Source organism: Nerophis ophidion, linkage group LG19 (assembly GCF_033978795.1).
Source record: "Nerophis ophidion isolate RoL-2023_Sa linkage group LG19, RoL_Noph_v1.0, whole genome shotgun sequence".
NCBI classification, from domain to species: Eukaryota; Metazoa; Chordata; class Actinopteri; order Syngnathiformes; family Syngnathidae; genus Nerophis; species Nerophis ophidion.
Window position 1 is genome coordinate 19,298,895 of NC_084629.1, and position 22,413 is coordinate 19,321,307.

Below are 22,413 nucleotides of genomic sequence, written 5' to 3' on the forward strand. Positions count from 1 at the left end.
AAGTCCTACTTATTATTATTGCTGTTGTTCTTCTAGTCTGAACAAGTACTTTGCTGTTTCTACTACTTAAATGACTTATTGCATGAAAAAACAGTAAACATATGAGAAAGATGTAATAGTCACGAGAATGCCAGTCTGACAATGTCGATCAAAACGGAGCGTTGGTGTCTTGGAAGTGACAGGTAAACGTGAGCACACCTGGGAGAAAGGCTATTAATAACCTGATCGTACGTTCTTAATGTACGGTGTCGTGTCGCCATGACCGCCAAATATTATGGAGCGTAGCCTAGCATGTCTGCTAGTCAAGCATGCGTGAAGACTCCCCTTGGAGGAGGCCAGAGAACAAGCTGCTCGTTAAGATGGAGCAAAGTCAGCAATAAAACAGTTCACTTCATTTCAGGTTCATAGTTCATTCAGAGTAGGGTGTGTCTCGTCACCATGTTCCTGTTCCTGGTCATAACTCTTCATTGGCCTATATATGACTAAGTCTTGGGAAATCCTACCAAAAAATTTAGAATCTTTGATGAACCGAAGTACCGAACTTACGATTTAGTCTTCGAGCTAACTTACGTTATTACTGATTTTTGGAGTCTTCAATGAACATATTGCACATTTTTTGTTCCATTAAATACCCTCTGGAATTCCTTAAAGATTGAGGCAGACTATCAGATTATGTAAAGGTTACATTATAAAAACATGAATATTTGCATCTGGATCTGGTGTTGATGTTTATTAAAACATCTACGCTAGATCTGTGTTTTTGTAAACACAGTTAAATTACAAAAACACATTTATTAGGTTATAGATCAGACCTGGGGGGGCCACATGCGGCCCATTAAGCTTTTTAATCTGGTCTGCCGAGCCTTCCCAAAGAATTTTTTAGATCTTTAAGATGGAAATTGAAGCTGCCATTATGATGTGCAGTGATGTTTTCAAATTACCCTAAGTCTTGAACAATACAAAGTATTTCAGTGGTTGGAATCTGCGCTTTTGCATTATATACTAGTTACTATGGTGATCTAATTAGTTACTATGGTCATCTAAATCACAGCAGCTCAGACGAGGCACCAAGCAGTGTGGGTGGGGAGCGTTTCCACAGAGTGTTTCCAGAGCGGCCAGCCTGAAATGCGGGTGTCAGGGACAGACATGGAAGGAGATTTTTACAACACAGTTCTAAAGCTTAGTGATATATCAGATCATACAGTGGGGCAAAAAAGTATTTAGTCAGCCACCGATTGTGCAAGTTCTCCCACTTAAAATGATGACAGAGGTCTGTAATTTTCATCATAGGTACACTTCAACTGTGAGAGACAGAATGTGAAAAAAAAAAACAGGAATTCACATTGTAGGAATTTTAAAGAATTTATTTGTAAATTATGGTGGAAAATAAGTATTTGGTCAACCATTCAAAGCTCTCACTGATGGAAGGAGTTTTTGGCTCAAAATCTCACGATACATGGCCCCATTCATTTTTTCCTTAACACGGATCAATCGTCCTGTCCCCTTAGCAGAAAAACAGCCCCAAAGCATGATGTTTCCACCCCCGTGCTTCACAGTAGGTATGGTGTTCTTGGGATGCAACTCAGTATTCTTCCTCCAAACACGACGAGTTGAGTTTATACCAAAAAGTTATATTTTGGTTTCATATGACCACATGACATTCTCCCAATCCTATGCTGTATCATCCATGTATCCATTCTGGTATAAACTCAACTCGTCGTGTTTGGAGGAAGAAGAATACTGAGTGACTGTTGTTTGCGCTTACGCGTCAAGCGTCAGCTCAGAGTACCCACCCTTTTTGGATTCACTCGAGAGAGTACTGGAGAGTGCTCCCCCGGGTGATTCCCTCGTTCTTCTGGGGTACTTCAACGCTCATGTTGGTAACGACAGTGACACCTGGAGAGGCGTGATTGGGAAGAATGGCCGCCCGGATCTGAACCCGAGTGGTGTTTTGTTATTGAACTTTTGTGCTCGTCAAAGATTGTCCACAACAAACACCATGTTCAAACATAAGGGTGTCCACATGTGCACTTGGCACCAGGACACCCTAGGCCGCAGTTCCATGATCGACTTTGTAGTTGTGTCATCGGATTTGCGCCCTCATGTTTTGGACACTCGGGTGAAGAGAGGGGCGGACCTTTCTACCGATCACCACCTGGTGGTGAGTTGGCTGCGATGGTGGGGGAGGATGCCGGACAGACCTGTCAGGCCCAATTGCATTGTGAGGGTTTCCTGGGAATGCCTGGCAGAGTCTTCTGTCAGAGAGAGTTTCAATTCCCGCCTCCGGAAGAACTTTGAACATGTCCCAAGGGAGGCGCTGGACATTGAGTCTGAGTGGATGATGTTTCGTACCTCTATTATCGAGGCGGCCGATTGGAGCTGTGGCCGCAAGGTGGTTGGTGCCTGTCGTGGCGGTAATCCTAGAACCTAGGTGAGGGAAGCCGTCAAGCTGAAGAAAGAGTCCTATCGGGCTCTTTTGGCTCCTAGGACTCCGGAAGCAGCAGACAGGTACCGACAGGCCAAGCGGTGTGCGGCTTCAGCGGTCGCAGAGGCAAAAATTTGGAGATGGGAGGAGGTCTGGGAAGTCATGGAAAACGACTTCCAGTCGGATTCAAAACAATTCTGGACCACCATCCGCCACCTCAGTAAGGGTAAGCAGTGCAATCTCAAAACCTTGTATGATGACGATGGTGTTCTGCTGACTTCGACTGCAGATGTTGTGGATCGGTGGAGGGAATAATTTGAAGACATCCTCAATCCTACAACCACGTCTTCCTATGAGGAAGCGGTGCCTGGGGAATCTGTAGTGGGCTCTCCTATTTCTGGGACTCAGGTTGGCAAGGTAGTTAAAAAGCTCCTCTGTGGTAAGGCCCCGGGGGTGGATGAGATCCGCCGTAGTTCCTTAAGGCTCTAGATGCTGTGGTGCTGTCTTGGTTGAAAAGACTCTGAAACCTCGTGTGGACATCGGGGGCGGTACGTCTGGATTGGCAGACCGGGGTGGTGGTTCCTCTCTTTATGAAGGGGAACCGGAGGGTGTGTTCCAACTATCGTGTCATCACACTCCTCAGCCTTCCCGGTAAGGTCTATTCAGGTGTACTGGAGAAGAGGCTACACCAGATAGTCGAACCTCGGATTCAGGAGGAACAGTGTGGTTTTCGTCCTGTTCGTGGAACAGGCAAAGGCAAAGCTCTCAATTTACCGGTCGATCTACGTTCCCATCCTCACCTATGGTCATAAGCTTTGGGTTATGACCGAAAGGACAAGATCACGGGTACAAGCGGGCGAAATGAGCTTCCTCTGCCGGGTGGTGGGGCTCTTCCTTAGAGATAGGGTAAAGAGCTCTGTCAGCCGGGAGGAACTCAAAGTAAAGCCGCTGTTCCTCCACATCGAGAGGAGCCAGATGAGGTGGTTCGGGCGTCTGGTCAGGATGCCACCCAACGGGCACGTCCGACCGGTAGGAGGCCATCGGGAAGACCCAGAACACGTTGGGAGTACTATTTCTCCCGGCTGGCCTGGGAACGCCTCAGGATCCCGCGGGAGGAGCTGGACGAAGTGGCTGGGGAGAGGGAAGGCTGGGCTTCACTGCTTAGGCTGCTGCCCCTGCGACCCGACCTCGGATAAGCGGAAAAGATGGATGGATAGATGGATGGATGGATGGATAGATGTGTTACAAATTAAAATACAAACATGCGTACATTCGTTTCTAGATAAGATAGTCTGTATGTTTACGAAAACATTCACGTTAGATTTGCTACAAGTTAATATACAATATCACATATGTTAGCTTGTAAATGAAATAGTCTGTATGTTTACGAAATAATCTACATTAGATTTGTTACAAGTTCCATCCATCCATTTTTCTACCGCTTGTCCCTTTTTTGGGATCGCGGGGGGCTGCTGGAGCCTATCTCAGCTGCATTCGTTAAAATACAAAATCACATATGTTAGTTTGTAGATTAAATAGTCTGTGTGTTTACAAAACATCTATGTTAGATTTGGTGCAAGTTAAAATACAAAATTAAGTATGTTCGCTTGCAGATGAAATAGTCTGTATGTTTACAAAACATCTATGTTAGGTTTGTTACAAGTTAAAAAACAAAATGAAGTATGTTAGCTTGTAGAATAAATGTTAAAGTTGAATTGTCTTCTCTGTTTGACAGAACAAGCCGCAGGAGTTTACCACCGGGAGTCTCGCAAAGGCCGATACCAGCTGACGTACAATGAGGCCAAAGCCGTGTGCAAATACGAGGGCGGGTCTCTGGCCACTTATGAGCAGCTTGAGGCCGCCAGACAAATAGGTATGAGAATCTGGAGGCAGTTAGGACCCTGGAATGCTGTTAACCTTTTCATGTTCATTTGGAGGCACTAAGTCGCAGGCAAAAAATGAAATCAATGTAAATGTTACGCCATTTTGAAGACATCCCTGGAGTGGTTTAAAAGCGTTAACACCTTCTCGGGTGGGTGACATCACCCTCCCGTGGCACTGGGATGGAGTACAGCCACTCTGGTACCACGAATACGACCAATCACCTGTCAGCAGTTCTCCTTGTCAAAGCGGGAGGTCTGGCTTTTGGCAGGGGTCTGCTCCTTGTAATGGGAACACTGACTCCACAATACGTCTGCTGACGCTCATTAGGAGGTTCTGGTCCTCTGCACAGGGTGCGGTGGGGAAAGAATGATTACGCTTGCTTTTTTGTTGTTGTTTAGGTTTCCACGTGTGCGCCGCCGGGTGGTTCGATAAAGGCCGCGTGGGTTACCCCATCGTCAAGGCGGGCGCCAACTGCGGCTTTGGAAAAGTTGGCATAATCAATTACGGCTACAGGTTCAACAAAAGCGAGAGATGGGACGCGTACTGCTACAACCCCAGCTGTGAGTCGACCAAGAAGTTTTCTTTTTCAAACGTTGCAATAGGGGGCAGCAAAGTATCCTCCCTGGTCAGGTGGTGATTGACCTATAAACATCTTCAGTTTGTTTGAAAACATGTGCTAGCTTTGTGGTTACACCAAAAACTAGCTGATGTTCATGAAAACAAATTAGCTAAATAGTTCTCAAATTTTAAAAAATAGACTGAAAATTGTCTTGATAGTTAAGTTGAAAGAACATTTTGAATTGTTTTCAAGTTTACAAGACTCAAGATTGTCTTCAACGCTGACAAAAGATTTTAAATGGTCTTCAAATTTTACGAAAAACTCAACTTTTCCCAATTTACGAAAGACTTGAAATTGTCTTCAAAGTTTTTGAAAGATTTTAAATCATTTTAAAAATGTATGAACAACTTTAGCTTGTATTTAAAGTTAAGATTTTAACTTGACTTCAAAGTTTACAAAATATTTGAAATCATTTTTAAAGTTTCTGAAGAATTCAACTGTCTTCAAAGTTTTCGAAAGATTTTAAGTCCTCTGCAAAGTTTATGACAGACAGGGTTAAAAAAAGATTTTAACTCGTTAAAGTAGACAAAACAGTTAATATCGTCTTCAAAATGTACAAAAGTCAAAATCGTCTTTAAAGCTTACATAAAAATGTTTAGTTTTTTTTTACAAAAGACTTAAAATATTTGTCAAACTTTGCAAAAAAAATTTCAATCATCTTTATAGTTTACGCAAGACTCAAAAATATCTTCAAAGTTAATGAACAATTTTAAATCCTATCCAAAGCTAACGAAAAACTTTGAAATTTTCTTTAACATTATATTTGAACTTTTCTTCAGATTTGACAATGGACTTTAAATTGTCTTCCAAGTTTACAAAAGACTCGTAAATGTCCTCAAAGTTAAGACAGATTATAAATTGCAAAGTTGGCGATGGACTTTATATTTTCTTCAAAGTTTACAAAATATTTTAAATCATCTTCAAAGTGTACATAAGACTCAAAAAAAGTATTTGAACATCCAAAAACTTCAAATCATATTTAAAGTTTACAAAAGATTCTAAGATGTTAAGATTTTAGCTCCTCTTTAAAATTGACTAATAACTCTAAATTGTCTTCAAAGTTTACAACATATTTTAAATTGTTTTCAAAGAATAAGAAATATTTAAAATTGTCTTCAAAGTATACAAAAAAGTCAAAAATGTCTTCAAATTTCACAAAATATTTTATATCGTCTTCAAAATTTAGAAAAAACACAAAAATGTCCTAAATTGAAGATTTTAACTTGTCCTAGAATTTGACAAAGGACTTTAAATTGTCTTCAAAGTTGACAAAAGACTAGTAAATGTCCTCGAAGTTAAGAAAGATTTTAACTTGTCTGCAAAGTTGACAATGGACTTAATATTTTCTTCAAAGTTTACAAAATATTTTTAAATCATCTTCAAAGTTTACCAAAGACTCAAAAAAGTATTTGAAGTTCACAAACAACTTCAAATCATATTTTAAGTTTACCAGAGACTTGAAAGACTTGAAATTGTCTTGAATGTTAAGATTTTAACCTGTCTCTAAAGTTGACAAAGGACTTTAATTTAGCTTCAATGTTTACAACGTATTTTAGATTATTTTCAAAGTTTAAGAAAGATTTTAAATAATCTTCAAAGTTTACAAAAAAAGTTAAAAATGTCTTCAAAGTTCACAAAATATTTTAAATCCATCCATCCATTTTCTACCGCTTGTCCCTTTTGGAGTGGTGGAGCCTATCCCAACTGCACATGGGCGGAAGGCTCTATAAACCCTGGACAAGTCGCCACCTCATCACAGGGCCAACACAGACAGACAACATTCACACTCACATTCACACACTAGTGTTGTGTTTTCAAAACTTAAATATGATGTCTTGAAAGATAACAAAAGTTTGGAAAATCTTCGAAGTTTACAAAAAATATTTTTAATGGTCTACAAAGTTTACAAAAGACTCAAAAATAAATTTGAAGTTGGGAAAGATTTTAACTTGTCCTAAACATTTTTAAAATATTTTAAATCCTCTTCAAAGTTTATGACAGACCTGAAATTATCAAGGTAAGAAAATACTTCAACCTGTCATTTAAGTTGACAGAATAGTTCAAATTGTGTTGAAAGTGTACGAAAACAGTCAAAATTGTCTTTAAAGTTGACAAATATTTTTTTGACAAAAAACTCAAAATCATCTTCAGAGTACGACAATTTTTTGAGAAAAGACTCAAAATCATCTCCAAAGCTTGCAAAAGACTTTAAATCCTCAAAGTTTCCAAAAGACTCAAAAATATATTCCAAGTTAACGAACAACTCTAAATCCTATCCAAAGCTAACGAAAGACTTTGAAATTGTCTTTAACATTAAGAAAGATTTTAACTTGTCTTCCAATGTGACAAAGGACTTCAAATTATTTTTAAAGTTTAAGAAACATCTTAAATCGTTTTCAAAGTTTACAAAAGACTCAAAAATCTATTTGAAGTTAAGAAAGATTATTGGCCTACAAAGTTGCCAATAGACTTTATATTTTCTTCAAAGTTTATGAAATATCGTAAACCATCTTCAAAGTTTACAAAAGGCTCGAATGTATTCAAAGTTCACAAATTCAAATTATATTCAAAGTTTACGAATTCAAAGATTTTAACCTGTCTTTAAAGTTCCCAACATATTTGAAATTGTTTTCAAAGTTTAAGAAATATTTGAAATTGTCTTCAAAGTTTACCAAAAACTAAAAAATGTTCACAAAATATTCGAAATCGTCTTCAAGATTTAGGAAAAACTCCAATGTTCTCGAAATTAAAGATTTTAACTTGTCCTCAAAGTTGACATAGGACTTTATACTGTCTTTTAAGTTTGCAAAATATTTTTTATATCGTCTTGGAAGTTTACAAAAGTTTTGAAATTTTCAAAGCTTACATAGAATACTTTAAATCGTCTTCAAAATTTACAGAAGACTCAAAAGTCTTCGAAGTTAGGAAAGATTTTAACTTGTCTTCAAAGTTGTTTTGAAGACTTTATATTGTCGTCAAAGTTTACGAAAGATTTTATATTGTTTTGAAGGTTAACCAAAGACTGAAAATTGTCTTTAAAGTTTACAGAAAATATTTAAAATGGTCTTCAATGTTTATGAAAGAATCAAAATCATCTTCAAAGTTTACAAAAGACTCAAAATTGTATTTGAAGTAAGGAAATATTTTAAAGTGTCTTTAAAGTTTATGAAATATTCTATATCGTCTCGAAAGTTTACAAAAGTTTTGAAAACTTCAAAGCTTACAAAAAAGACTTTAAATCGTCTTCAAAGTTTACAAAAGAATCAAATGTCTTCTAAGTTAGGAAAGATTTTAACTTGTCTTCAAAGTTGACGAAAAACTAAATAGTTTTTGAAGTTTACAATAAAGTCGAAATTGCCTTCAAAGTTTACAAAACACCCAAAAAAATAATCCTCAAAGTTTACAAATGAGTCTTTAGAGTTGTGTTTCCAGAAAGACTTGAAACTAAATTGTCTTTGAGAGGAAACGATTGGTCGAGTTTTGGTTTTAGTTTACTTCTTGGGAAAACATTGACACGCCGTTGAAGAAGCAAAGTCTCACCTGTTCCTTTGCATTCTTTGATGTGTCCCAAAACACAGAAAGTAATCATCAAAATGATCATAAAGAAAACAAAAGACTTATTTTAGATTGGTGAGTGAGAGAAAACAGTCGACGTGTCATGGCTGCCTGTGGTCCCGTGATGACACATTAGGACCGGTCATGCCGTCTGACGCCTTACAGACGCACGTTGTCGTCGCCGCCACGACCACCGGCGTTGCACGCCAAGCACCGGAGACGATACGAGGGAGCTTAATCACTCCTCAGGGCAAGGCGCTGACTTTTAGCGTCTGCACTGGAAGCTGCAATCTGCTCTCCGGCTGGGGACTCATCACCTTTTCCTACAAATATATTCAACAGATACCACTGAGTCATCCGTTTGGTTGAAGAGCCCCTGGGGGACAATAGAGTAGACACAAGAAAGATAGTGAGGAATCATTTAAAAAAAAAAAATCCTGACACCAGATGCTGATCCGGATCAGCCTCAAACTGTAACAAACTTCATTTATCCCACAGCGGGGGGATTATGTGGTTGCAGTGCCAGTTTAAAAAGTCCACAAACAAGTATTCAATGTAGCGCAAAAGTCACAAAGTTGTCTTCAAAGTTGACAAATGTTCTTCACAGTTAAGCAAATATTTTAAAATCATCTTCAAACTTTGCAAAAGACTCGGGATCATCTCCAAACTTTATAAAAAATGTCAAACGGTCTTCAAAGTTTAAAAAATATTTCAATTGTCTTCAAAGTTTACAAAAGACTCAAAACCGTTTTGAAATCTACGAAAGACTTGAGATCGTCCTTAAAGTTTTCGTAGGTTTTTAAATAATTATTTTTATTTATGAAAGACTTGAACTTGTATTCAAAGTTAAGATTTTTGCTTGGCTTCAAAGTTTACAAACGATTTAGAATTTATTTTAAAACTTACAAAATATTTAAAAATCATAGTTTTCAAAGTTTACAAAAGACTCAATTATCTCCAAAGTTTATGAAAAATGTCAAACTGTCTACAAAGTTTACAAAAATATTTCAATTGTCTTCAAAGTATACAAAAGATTCAAAATTGTCTTCCAAGTTTACGAAAGACTCAAAATTGTTGTCAAAATTTACGAAAGACTTGAGATCTTCCTCAAAGTTTTCGGAAGTTTTTAAATAATTTTTCAAATTTATGAAAGACTTGAACTGGTATACAAAATTAAGATTTTTACTTGTCTTCAAAGTTTTTAATTTTGAATCATTTTGCAAATGTACAAAATACTCTTAGTTTATCTTCAAAGTTTACAAGAGGCTCGAAATCATTTCCAAAATTTATGAAAAATGTCAAACTGTCTTCAAAGTTTACGAAATATTTTAATTGTCTTCAAAGTTTACAGAAAACTCAAAATTATTGACAAAATTTACAAAAGAATTCAAAATGGTCTACTAAGTTTTTGGAAGTTTTAAAATAACTTAAAATTTATGTAACTCTTGAACTTGTATTCAAAGTTGAGATCCTTACTTGTCTTCAAAGTTTATAAAATATTTTGAATAATTTTTAAAATGTACAAGATATTTTTAATTTATTTTCAAAGTTTAGAAAAGGCTCGACATCATCTCCAAAGTTTATTAAAAATGTCAAACCATTTTCAAAGTTTACGAAATATTTTTATTGTCTTCAAAGTTTGCAAAAAGACTCAAAATTGTATTCAAAATTTACCAAGACTCATTCGTCCACAAAGTTTTCGGAAGTTTTAAAATATTTTTTTTAATTTATGAAAGACTTGAATTTGTAATCAAAGTTAAGATTTTTACTTGTCTTCAAAGTTTATAAAATATTTAAAATCTATTTTAAAACAGAATATATTTTTGGATCATCCTCAAAATTTTAAAAATTTACGGAAGACTCGAAATCGTACTCAAAGTTTTGGGAAGTTTTAAAATAATTTTTAAAATTTATGATGAACTCGAACTTGTATTCAAAATTAAGATTTTTACTTGTTTTCAAAGTTTATAAAATATTTAAAATCTATTTTAAAACAGAAGATATTTTTGGATCATCCTCAAAATTGTCAAAATTTACGAAAGACTCAAAATCGTACTCAAAGTTTTGGGAAGTTTTAACATAATTTTTAAAATTTATGATAAACTCAAACTTGTATTCGAAATTAAGATTTTTATTTGTCTTCAAAGTTTATAAAATATTTTGAATCATTTTTAAAATGTACGAAATATCTTTAAATCATCTTCAAAGTTGACCAAAGGCTCCATGTCATCTCCAAAGTTTATATAAAATGTCAAACCGTCTAAAGTTTACAAAATGTTTCCATTATTTTCAAAGTATACATTAGATTCAAAATTGTCTTCAAATTTTACGAAAGACTCAATTGTTTTTAAAATTTATGAAAGACTTGAAATCGTCCACAATTTTTTGGGAAGTTTTTAAATAATTCTTAACATTTATTATAGCTTTTAACTTGTATTCCATGTTAAGATTTTTATTTGTCTTCAAAGTTTATAAAAGATTTTGAATCATTTTTAAAGTGTACAAGATATTCTTAAATAATCTTCAAACTTTACAAAAGGCTCAAAATCATCTCCAAAGCTTATAAAAAATTTCAAACTGTCTTCAAAGTTTACGAAATATTTTAATTGTCTTCAAACTCTACAAAAGATTCAAAATTGTCTTCAAAGTTTACGAAAGACTCAATATTGTTTTTGAAATTTACGAAAGACTCAAAATCGTGCTCAAAGTTTTAGGAGGTTTTTAAATCATTTTTAAAAATGTATGAAAGTCTTGAACTTGTATACAAAGTAAGGTTTTTTCTTGTCTTCAAAGTTTACAAAAGATTTTGAATCAATGTAAAAGTTTACGAAAAACATGTGATCAAAATTGAAAAAAATCCAAAGTCAGGAAAGTGCCATACTTCTATGTGCAGTTCCAAATGGTTTAAGCCAAAATATAAAAACACATGAAAACAAGAAAGGAACATTAAAAACACAAAGGAGGATATAAAAGACAAATGTAGTAACAAACTCGTTTTTAGTTTGGTACTGCATCAATAATACATATTGCATGCATACAGTTGCAACATGAATGGATAAACTTAAAACTACTTTTTAAAGTGTATTTAATTATAGTTACCTGTTACTTTGTCAAAAAAGTAAATGAAATAAGTAATGGGATTACTTTTTAATAAATGTACTTAATTACTTTGTACAGTAATATTGCGTTGCTTTAAAAAAATCTGGCATATGCAAGACGTTTCATAAAAGCAGAGTGTGTGCCTTTTTAAAATGTGGTGACTGTTGCCAAGTGACATGTGACAGCGAGGCAGCCAGAGAGAGTAGCATTAGCTCAGCTGTGTTTGTTAGCTCTGTTGCATATTTTACTGGATTGTTACCTCTGGTTAATAAAGATATTGAATGTGCTTCTATGGCTGTAGCTGTAAAAAAAATGGCAGGTCAGTTGTCATAATTTTACCGTAAAAATAAAAGTAATACCGTTTTTTGATTTACAGTAACACACTGTAAACACTATGACAATAGATTTTACTTGAAAAAATGGCAGATCAGCCGCCATAATTAGCCGGTATAATTTTTTGATTTACAGTAAATCCATCCATCCATCCATCCATCATCTTCCGCTTATCCGAGGTCGGGTCGCGGGGGCAACAGCCTAAGCAGGGAAACCCAGACTTCCCTCTTCCCAGCCACTTCGTCTAGCTCTTCCCGGGGGATCCCAAGGCGTTCCCAGGCCAGCCGGGAGACATAGTCTTCCCAACGTGTCCTGGGTCTTCCCCGCGGCCTCCTACCGGTTGGACATGCCCTAAACACCTCCCTAGGGAGGCGTTCGGGTGGCATCCTGACCAGATGCCCGAACCACCTCATCTGGCTCCTCTCGATGTGAAGGAGCAGCGGCTTTACTTTGAGTCCCTCCCGGATGGCAGAGCTTCTCACCCTATCTCTAAGGGAGAGCCCCGCCACCCGGCGGAGGAAACTCATTTCGGCCGCTTGTACCCGTGATCTTATCCTTTCGGTCATGACCCAAAGCTCATGACCATAGGTGAGGATGGGAACGTAGATCGACCGGTAAATTGAGAGCTTTGCCTTCCGGCTCAGCTCCTTCTTCACCACAACGGATCGGTACAACGTCCGCATTACTGAAGACGCCGCACCGATCCGCCTGTCGATCTCACGATCCACTCTTCCCTCACTCGTGAACAAGACTCCTAGGTATTTGAACTCCTCCACTTGGGGCAGGGTCTCCTCCCCAACCCGGAGATGGCATTCCACCTTTTCCGCGCGAGAACCATGGACTCGGACTTGGAGGTGCTGATTCTCATTCCGGTCGCTTCACACTCGGCTGCGAACCGATCCAGCGAGAGCTGAAGATCCCGGTCAGATGAAGCCATCAGGACCACATCATCTGCAAAAAGCAGAGACCTAATCCTGCGGTTACCAAACCGGAACCCCTCAACGCCTTGACTGCGCCTAGAAATTCTGTCCATAAAAGTTATGTACAGAATCGGTGACAAAGGACAGCCTTGGGGGAGTCCAACCCTCACTGGAAATGTGTTCGACTTACTGCCGGCAATGCGGACCAAGCTCTGGCACTGATTGTACAGGGAACGGATCGCCACAATAAGACAGTCCGATACCCCATACTCTCTGAGCACTCCCCACAGGACTTCCCGAGGGACATGCCTCTCCAAGTCCACAAAGCACATGTAGACTGGTTGGGCAAACTCCCATGCACCCTCAAGAACCCTGCCGAGAGTATAGACCTGGTCCACAGTTCCACGACCAGGACGAAAACCACACTGTTCCTCCTGAATCCGAGGTTCGACTATCCGACGTAGCCTCCTCTCCAGTACACCTGAATAAACCTTACCGGGAAGGCTAAGGAGTGTGATCCCACGATAGTTGGAACACACCCTCCGGTCCCCCTTCTTAAAGAGAGGAACCACCACCCCGGTCTGCCAATCCAGAGGTACCGCCCCCGATGTCCACGCGATGCTGCAAAGTCTTGTCAACCAAGACAGCCCCACAGCATCCAGAGCCTTAAGGAACTCCGGGCGGATCTCGTCCACCCCTGGGGCCTTGCCACCGAGGAGCTTTTTAACTACCTCAGCGACCTCAGCCCCAGAAATAGGAGAGTCCACCACAGATTCCCCAGGCACTGCTTCCTCATAGGAAGATGTGTTGGTGGGATTGAGGAGGTCTTCAAAGTATTCCTTCCACCTATCCACAACATCCGCAGTTGAGGTCAGCAGAACACCATACGCACCATACACGGTGTTGATAGTGCACTGCTTCCCCTTCCTGAGGCGGCGTATAGTGGTCTAGAATCGCTTCGAAGCCGTCCGGAAGTCGTTATCCATGGCTTCCCCGAACTCCTCCCATGTCCGAGTTTTTGCCTCCGCGACCGCTGAAGCTGCACACCGCTTGGCCTGTCGGTACCTGTCCACTGCCTCCGGAGTCCTATGAGCCAAAAGGACCCGATAGGACTCCTTCTTCAGCTTGACGGCATCCCTCACAGCTGGTGTCCACCAAGGGGTTTTAGGATTGCCGCCCCGACAGGCACCAAACTACCTTGCGGCCACAGCTCCGATCTTCCGCCTCGACAATAGAGGTGCGGAACATGGTCCACTCGGACTCAATGTCCAGCACCTCCCTCGTGACATGTTCAAAGTTCTTCCGGAGGTGGGAATTGAAACTTTGTCTGACAGGAGACTCTGCCAGACGTTCCCAGCAGACCCTCACAATGCGTTTGGGCCTCCCAGGTCTGTACGGCATCCTCCCCCACCATCGCAGCCAACTCACCACCAGGTGGTGATCGGTAGAAAGCTCCGCCCCTCTCTTCACCCGAGTGTCCAAAACATGAGGCCACAAATCCGATGACACAACTACAAAGTCGATCATGGAACTGCAGCCTAGGGTGTCCTGGTGCCAAGTGCACATATGGACACCCTTATGTTTGAACATGGTGTTTGTTATGGACAAACTGTGACGAGCACAAAAGTCCAATAACAAAACACCACTCGGGTTCAGATCCGGGCGGCCATTCTTCCCAATCACGCCTCTCCAGGTTTCACTGTCGTTGCCAACGTGAGCGTTGAAGTCTCCCAGTAGGACAAGGGAATCACCCGGGGAAGCACTTTCCAGTACTCCCTCGAGTGCTCCCAAAAAGGGTGGGTACTCTGAACTGCCGTTTGGTGCATAAGCACAAACAACAGTCAGGACCCGTCCCCCCACCCGAAGGCGGAGGGAGGCTACCCTTTCGTCCACCGGGTTGAACTCCAACGTACAGGATTTGAGCCGGGGAGAAACAAGAATTGCCACCCCAGCCCGTCGCCTCTCACGTCCGGCAACGCCAGAGTGGAAGAGGGTCCAATCCCTCTCGAGAGAAGTGGTTCCAGAGCCTTTGCTGTGCGTCGAAGTTATTCCGATTATATCCAGCCGGAATTTCTCGACTTCGCGCACTAGCTCAGGCTCTTTCCCCCCCAGTGACGTGACGTTCCACGTCCCAAGAGCTAGCTTCTGTAGCCGAGGATCGGACCGCCAAGTGCCCTGCCTTCGGCTGCCGCCCAGCTCACATTGCATCCGACCTCTATGGCCCCTGCTATGGGTGGTGAGCCCATTGGAGGGGTGACCCACGTTGCCTCTTCGGGCAGTGCCCGGCCGGGCCCCATGGGAACAGGCCCGGCCACTAGGCGCTCGCCATCGTGCCCCACCTCCGGGCCTGGCTCCAGAGGGGGGCCCCGGTGACCCGCGTCCGGGCGAGGGAAATCTGGGTCCATGATTTTTCCTCTTCATAAAGGTCTTCGAGCTGCTCTTTGTCTGATCCCTCACCTAGAACCTGTTTGCCTTGGGAGACCCTACCAGGGGGCTTTATGCCCACGGACAACATAGCTCCTAGGATCATTGGGACACGCAAACTCCTCTACCACGATAAGGTTGCAGCTCAGAGAGGAGTAAAGCAGTAAAAGCAAAGCACTGCAAAAAAAAGGAAAAGATTTTTACAATAAAAAATGTTTTTCCATTTAAGGTGATTTTCCATAAAAACAATATAAATAGATTTTACGTCAATTTTTTTCCCCATTGACAGTAATTTTACAAATAACTTTTTCCATTTACAGTAATTCGCAGTAAAAACGATGAAAACAGATTTTCCAAAAAAGTTCTTCCATTTACAGTAATTTGCTGTAGAAACAATGAAAATAGACTCTACCAAAAAGTTTTTCCATTTACTGTAACTCGCTGTAAAAACATTTTTTTTTAAATCCATTTACAGTAATTCGCTGCAAAATCAAAAAATTATTTTATGTCAAAATGTTTTACCATTCACATTAATTTGCTGTAAAAGCAATGAAAATAGATTATACATAAAAAAGTTTTTCCATTTACAGAAATTTGCTATAAAAACAATGAAAATACATTTTACGTTTAAAAACGTTTTTCCATTTACAGTAATTTCCTGAAAAACAATGAAAATAGATTTTACGTCGAAAAAGGTTTTTTTCCATTCACAGTCATTTGCTGTAAAATTATGAGAATAGATTTTACATTAAAAAAAACATTTTCCATTTACAGTAATTTGCTATAATCCGTCCATCCATCAATTTTCTACCGGTTGTCCCTTTTGGGGTCGCGGGGGGTGCTGGAGCCTATCTCAGCTGTATTCGGGCGGAAGGCAGGGTTCACCCTAGACAAGTCGCCACCTCATCACAGGGCCAACACAGAGACAACATTCACACTCACATTCACACACTAGGGCCCATTTTTAGTGTTTCCACTTACTAATTTGCTATGAAAACAATGAAATTAGATTATACATTAAAAAAGTTTTTCCATTTACCGTTACTACTTGCTGTAAAAACAATGAAAATAGATTTTACGTTTAAAAATGTTTTTCCATTTACAGTAATTTGCTGTAAACACAATGAAAATAGATTTTACGTTTAAATTTTTTTTTCCATTTACAGTAATTTGCTGTAAACACAATGAAAATAGATTATACATTTAAAAACGTTTTTCTAGTTACAGTAATTTCCTGTAAAAACAATGAAAATAGATTTTACGTTAAAAAAAAGTTTTTCCATTTACAGTAATTCGCTGTAAAACCCACAACTCTGGCGTTGCAGCTGCCAGTTTTTGGCAGCAGTTGTCAGCTGAGCGCAATGTTTGGTGTCTTGCAGCCAAAGAGTGCGGCGGCGTTTTGACGGACCAGCAGAAGGTCATCCAGTCTCCGGGGTTCCCCGAGAACTACCAGGACGAGCAGATCTGCTACTGGCACATCCGCGCGCGTCTGGGCCAGAGGATCCTCCTGCACTTCGTGGAGTTCGACGTGGAGGATGACACGTCCTGTTTGGCCGACTACCTGGAAGTGTACGACAGCTACGACGACGTGTCCGGATTTGCTGGCAGGTGAGAGGGGGGCGTGGCCAAAGATCTCCGAGCTCTTCTCCTAACTTAGAGCGTAAGTTAAAGGCCTACTGAAATGAGATTTTCTTATTTAAACGGGGATAGCAGGTCCATTCTATGTGTCATACTTGATCATTTCGCGATATTGCCATATTTTTGCTGAAGGGATTTAGTAGAGAACATCCACGATAAAGTTCGCAACTTTTGGTCGCTAATGATAAAGCCTTGCCTTTACCGGAAGTCGCAGACGATGACGTCACAAGGGTGAGGGCTCCTCACGTCCTCACATTGTTTATAATGGAAGCCTCCAGCAGCAAGAGCTATTCAGACCGAGAAAACAACAATTTCCCCATTATTTTGAACGAGGATGAAAGATTTGTGGATGATGATATTGATAGCGAAGGACTAGAAAATGTTTTTTTTTTTTTTTTTAAATAAAGTTAAAAAAAAAGGCGATAGCATTGGGATGGATTCAGATGTTTTTAGACACATTTACAAAGATAATTCTGGGAAATCCCTTATCTTTCTATTGTGTTGCTAGTGTTTTAGTGAGATTAAATAGTACCTGATAGTCGGAGGAGTGTGTCCACGGGTGTCTTGACGCCAGTCTCTGAGGGAAGTCGACGGCAGCTGCATGGACGGCGCAAGCTCAGCTGATCTCCGGTAAGAGGCGACTTTTTACCACAATTTTCTTACCAAAAGCTGCCGGTTGACAAGTGGTCGGGATCCATGTTCGCTTGACCGCTCTTATCCATAGTAAAGCTTCACCTCTGGGAATTTTTAACAATGAAACACCGTGTGTTTGTGTGGCTAAAGGCTAAAGCTTCCTACCTCCATCTTTCTACTTTGACTTCTCCTTTATTAAATGAACAAATTGCAAAAGATTCATGTAACGCAGGTGTCAAATACTGTGAAATATTGTGCTGACGGTTTCTATTGAGGAAATCAGGGAGAAACAGAGATATGATCAATCCATCCGAGATGTCATTCACCAGTTGGAAACGGGAGAGCATGTATCTCCAACAGTGAGACACGAGCTTCCTGAATTGGCATTGCTTCTTCGAGAATTGAACCGCTTGGAATTGGTGGATGGTGTCCTCTACAGAAGAAGGAAAGATAGAGATGAAGAACTTTTCCAGCTCGTTTTACCTAAAGGGTTGAGGGCCTTGGTTCTGAAAAGTCTTCACAATGACATGGGACATTTAGGTGTTGAGCGAACACTAGACCTGGTACGCTCTAGATTTTTTTGGCCACGTATGTCAACAGATGTTGAAACCAAAATCAGGACTTGTGTCTCCGACGAAAATCCCCACCAGAAAGAGCCTCACCCTTGGTTAATATTACCACCACTCGGCCACTTGAGTTGGTGTGTATAGATTTTTTATCTTTAGAACCTTACCAGAGTAACACCAAAGACATACTAGTTCTTACAGATCACTTTACCAAGTTTGCTGTGGCTTTACCTACCCCTAATCAGAAAGCACATACCGTTGCACGTTACTTATGGGAACACTTCATAGTTTACTATGGGATACCTGAGAAACTGCATACTGATCAAGGACCAGACTTTGAGTCTACGCTCATAAAAGAACTCTGTGAGATTTTTGGTATTGTTAAGACAAGAACTACTCCATATCACCCACGAGGGAACCCTGTTGAGCGCTTTAACCGAACTCTATTAAGTATGCTTGGAACCTTGGAGCCCAAGCAGAAGAAGCGATGGAAAGAGTACGTGAAACCACTCTGCCATGCGTACAATTGTACCAAGAATGATGTAACTGGATTCACGCCCAACGAATTAATGTTTGGTCGCTCACCCCGCCTTCCAGTTGATCTTGCTTTCAGTCTTCCAGTCCGAGGAAAGCAGTCAGAGTCACATTCCCAGTATGTTGAGCATTTATGTTCACGGCTCGAGCAAAGTTTCAAGCTTGCTGCTAGATATGCGGAGAAATCTGCAGAACACAATAAAAGAAGATTTGATAAACGAGTTACCCCATCTAGTTTAGATGTTGGTGGTCCTGTTTAAGTTCGCAATGTGAAACTGCGAGGAAAGCTCAAACTTGAGGTTAAGTGGGAGCGTGAGGTATATGTCGTTCTCAGCCGTGCTGGTGACCTTCCAGTATATACAGTGAGACTAGAAAGGGATGACAACGCTCCAACTCGAACTCTTCACTGTGATCTTCTACTGCCCTGTGAGTCTCTTCAGAGTGATACTTGCCAAAAGTCTCCTGAAGCAACGCCTCCTCGCAGGCCAGTGACCAGAAGCCAGCAGCAAGAGACACCGCTTGGTGAAAATCATGACAATTCTGAAGATGAGGATGATTGCCAATTACCTCTATTTGCAAGCCTTTCACCTGAAACCTTAACTGTTAAAAAAAGCATCCTACCATCGCTTGACAAAGCTCCAAAGTGTATACTTACGGAACCTGTGAAACCCTACTTGCCTGATCCAGGGAAGTCCTCTGCTGATCCAGCCACATCGCCGCCTCCATCTGTGAGAGAAGATCATGCACACTTACCTGTATCCAATGAGCCTGTTCTCTTTTCAGCTAAAGAACCTGAAATTGGAGAACAAGATCAAATGGATGGAGAAACTGAGAAGAGTGGCCAAACAGAGACATCCCCAGAGTCTAGCGACCCTGCCCTTACCCAGTCGGTTGTGTTTGACTCTGAAGTTCTCGATGCGCCTGATGCTATTCGTCGTTCTTCAAGACAGCGACAACCACTTAAGCGATTTGGTTATTCCACGTTGGGTAATCCTTTTATTTCAGTTGTTCAGACGCTTTTCTGTAGTCTAGCAGATGCCTATGGTGAGATACTTAGTAGCCCCCCTGCAGAGAACTCTAGCTTAGAACTACCCGTTCACATTATATAGTGTGCACACGGAGGTGCACCATCTTAAGGGGGGAGGGTGTAACGCAGGTGTCAAATACATTTGCGGAGACTATTAAGTCTTTCTATTTACTCTTTGCGCACTTCCTAGTCAAGTGACCGCCACAGTCCAATCAGCTGTAGGTATTTACCGGTAGCCGGAAGTGACTGGTATGCTCTTGCTGTAGTTAATCTTTGGCAACTCGGTGCACTCCTCCTTTGTCACGTGTCCGCCGCGGTCCAATTAGTGGTGCTTATAAGCCGATAGCAGGAAGTAGCCAGGAGACAGGACATGAGAAATCGATTGCATTTCTGCTCGAGGTAGGTTTTAAACCTTGTTTTCACCTGAAATATTGTGCTGACGGTTTTTTAAACTACATGCCTATTTTGTAACTTTATAGAGCCGACTTCCAGCGCAAGATTCTTTGTCATTAAGCTGTGTTTGACTGTAGAAGCTCAGTAGGCTTTTCTTTTTGATGGCGAGCTAAGGAAAAATAATCACCTAGTCCAAGGATCAAGTTTGGAAGATTCCAGTCAGGAACCTCACCACCAGCTCTGTCTGGGCTGGTAGGAGGCTCTCGAGCCAACCCTTTACAATTGTCACTTTACCTGCAGCACATGGACTGTACTGCCATCTTTTTTTTTCCCCCAAGAACAACTATCTGAACTGAGATTTAAACAAGATCCAGAGACACTGAATAGTTAAATGGAATTGTATATATGTATATAGTACTTGTGTTTTTCTCTTTAAATGACTTTCATGTTGAATGGCCATTCAACTCATTGTGTGTGTATATATCTGCTGTCCATCACTAATTCTTTAATACACTGTGTCAACCAAACTACAATTCAAGCTTTGCCTCTCTTTACGAGTTGAAACTAGTCTTCTGTTCCTAGCCCATAACACCCCATACATATATTTATTGCATTGATTTGTAGCACGTATAGGTTACATTCAACAACACAGATGTCCAGAATACTGAGTAATTGCGCGATGAAAAGAGACGACTTTTGGTCGCAAGTGGTGCTGCGCTAATTTGTCCCCTGCAACCCGGGACGTCATGCGCACGCGTCATTCCGCAACGTTTTCAACAAGAAACTCTGCGGGAAGTTTAAAATTGTACTTTAGTAAACTAAACCGGCCGTATTGGCATGTGTTGCAATGTTAATAATTCATCATTGATATATAAACTATCAGACTGCGTCGTCGGTAGTAGTGGGTTTCAGTAGGCCTTTAACAAATATGTATATTTTCCTATCAGGTTTTGTGGCGATTATCTACCAGAAGACATCATCAGCACAGGTGAGCCTTCCTTTCACACGGCACAAACGTAAAAGAATCCTGTTATGATCTTATCATTCCGCAGGAAATGTGATGACACTCAAGTTCCTGTCGGACGCGTCGATCACCGCCGCCGGCTTCCAGCTGCAATACTTTGCTCTGGACGCGTCTGCACTGTTGCAGAACTACACCGACTACTTCCACTGACCTCTTTCAGGACATATCAGCATTGACTACTTCTTGGTCGGGCCAAAACTTGACCTCCATCTTTTGCGGCTATATTAAAATAAAATACCAGCCAATTATTGTCAACTGCACAACTATGAATATATAAAACGCTCAAAAACCAAACAAGTGTGTTTGTATGTATCATTCATGTTGGGGTTTGTCAATACACTATCACGGAACAGTAGAACATCTAACCTCAAACGCAATGAAATGAAATCAATTAATTAATCCAAATAGTGCTTGCCCACCTCCCATCCCCCCCATAGACACCATTTCTACATGCAACATCAGTTTTAAAAATAAATATTCTATAATAACAACACAATAGAATGTAGGACACACAACTACAGTAGTTTTATCAAGTTATATCATAATAATGTACATTATTTACCTTGGAGAGTGGACCTCACGTGTATCGCTTTCTAGCATCAGCTTCTCTGTATTTTCAATTTTTCATGGATAAATGTCCACCGTTTGATATTATTACAAAGTTCCTGGCTGCTTCAGTATGGCGCAGATATGCGGTGCTACGCTCCAACTGCTTCACCAAGTTAGCGACACCCCCTTTTGATTTATTGATTGAAACTTTTATTAGTGGATTGCACAGTACAGTACACATTCTGTACAATTGACCACTAAATGGTAACACCCGAATAACTTTTTCCACTTGTTTAAGTTGGGGTCCACGTTAATCAATTCATGGTAACGCTACGCTAACTAATGGTGGGATCGATTGCAATTTTCATATTTTTCATACCAACGAGTGAGAGACACCTATTATCTCAAAACAATCTTGAGTTGAGGTATCACTGTATTATAAAACAAATTTGAAGCATGAAAATAAAATATTTGCGAGGGAAAAAACTTCAAGAGAAAAAATTCAAATGAAGTGATACATTCTTAAATTTGTCTTTGACATACATTGATTTTAAAATATTAGCTCTCAAAATTTTGTGATAATGAACAAAATGTTTTCTAAGTAATATTTGGAGAAAGTCAGTGTATGTTTTAGTCGTTTAATTTTTTCAATGAATGGGAATTAAACAACTAAAAATTATATTTATCTATCAGTGTCAAAGAGCAACCACCAGACCCCAAACCGGCTAGGTTTTAATTTTATATTCAATACAACTTAAATTAAATACAATTAAAAAAACATTTGTATTTC

At 40.2% G+C, this 22,413-nt stretch overlaps 1 protein-coding gene across 1 annotated transcript in view; it reads left to right on the forward strand.

The window, feature by feature from the left end:
- The window catches only part of LOC133538119 (tumor necrosis factor-inducible gene 6 protein-like), a 24,233-nt gene extending 2,862 nt beyond the window's left edge, over positions 1-21,371 (forward strand). Inside the window, exons 2-6 of the mRNA XM_061879450.1 lie at positions 4,161-4,298; positions 4,708-4,869; positions 16,639-16,867; positions 20,998-21,038; positions 21,103-21,371. Coding sequence (XP_061735434.1) covers positions 4,161-4,298; positions 4,708-4,869; positions 16,639-16,867; positions 20,998-21,038; positions 21,103-21,224 — 692 coding nt within the window. The 3' untranslated portion in view covers positions 21,225-21,371. The remainder of the gene's footprint in view (positions 1-4,160; positions 4,299-4,707; positions 4,870-16,638; positions 16,868-20,997; positions 21,039-21,102) is intronic.
- Positions 21,372-22,413: the final 1,042 nt, after the last annotated feature.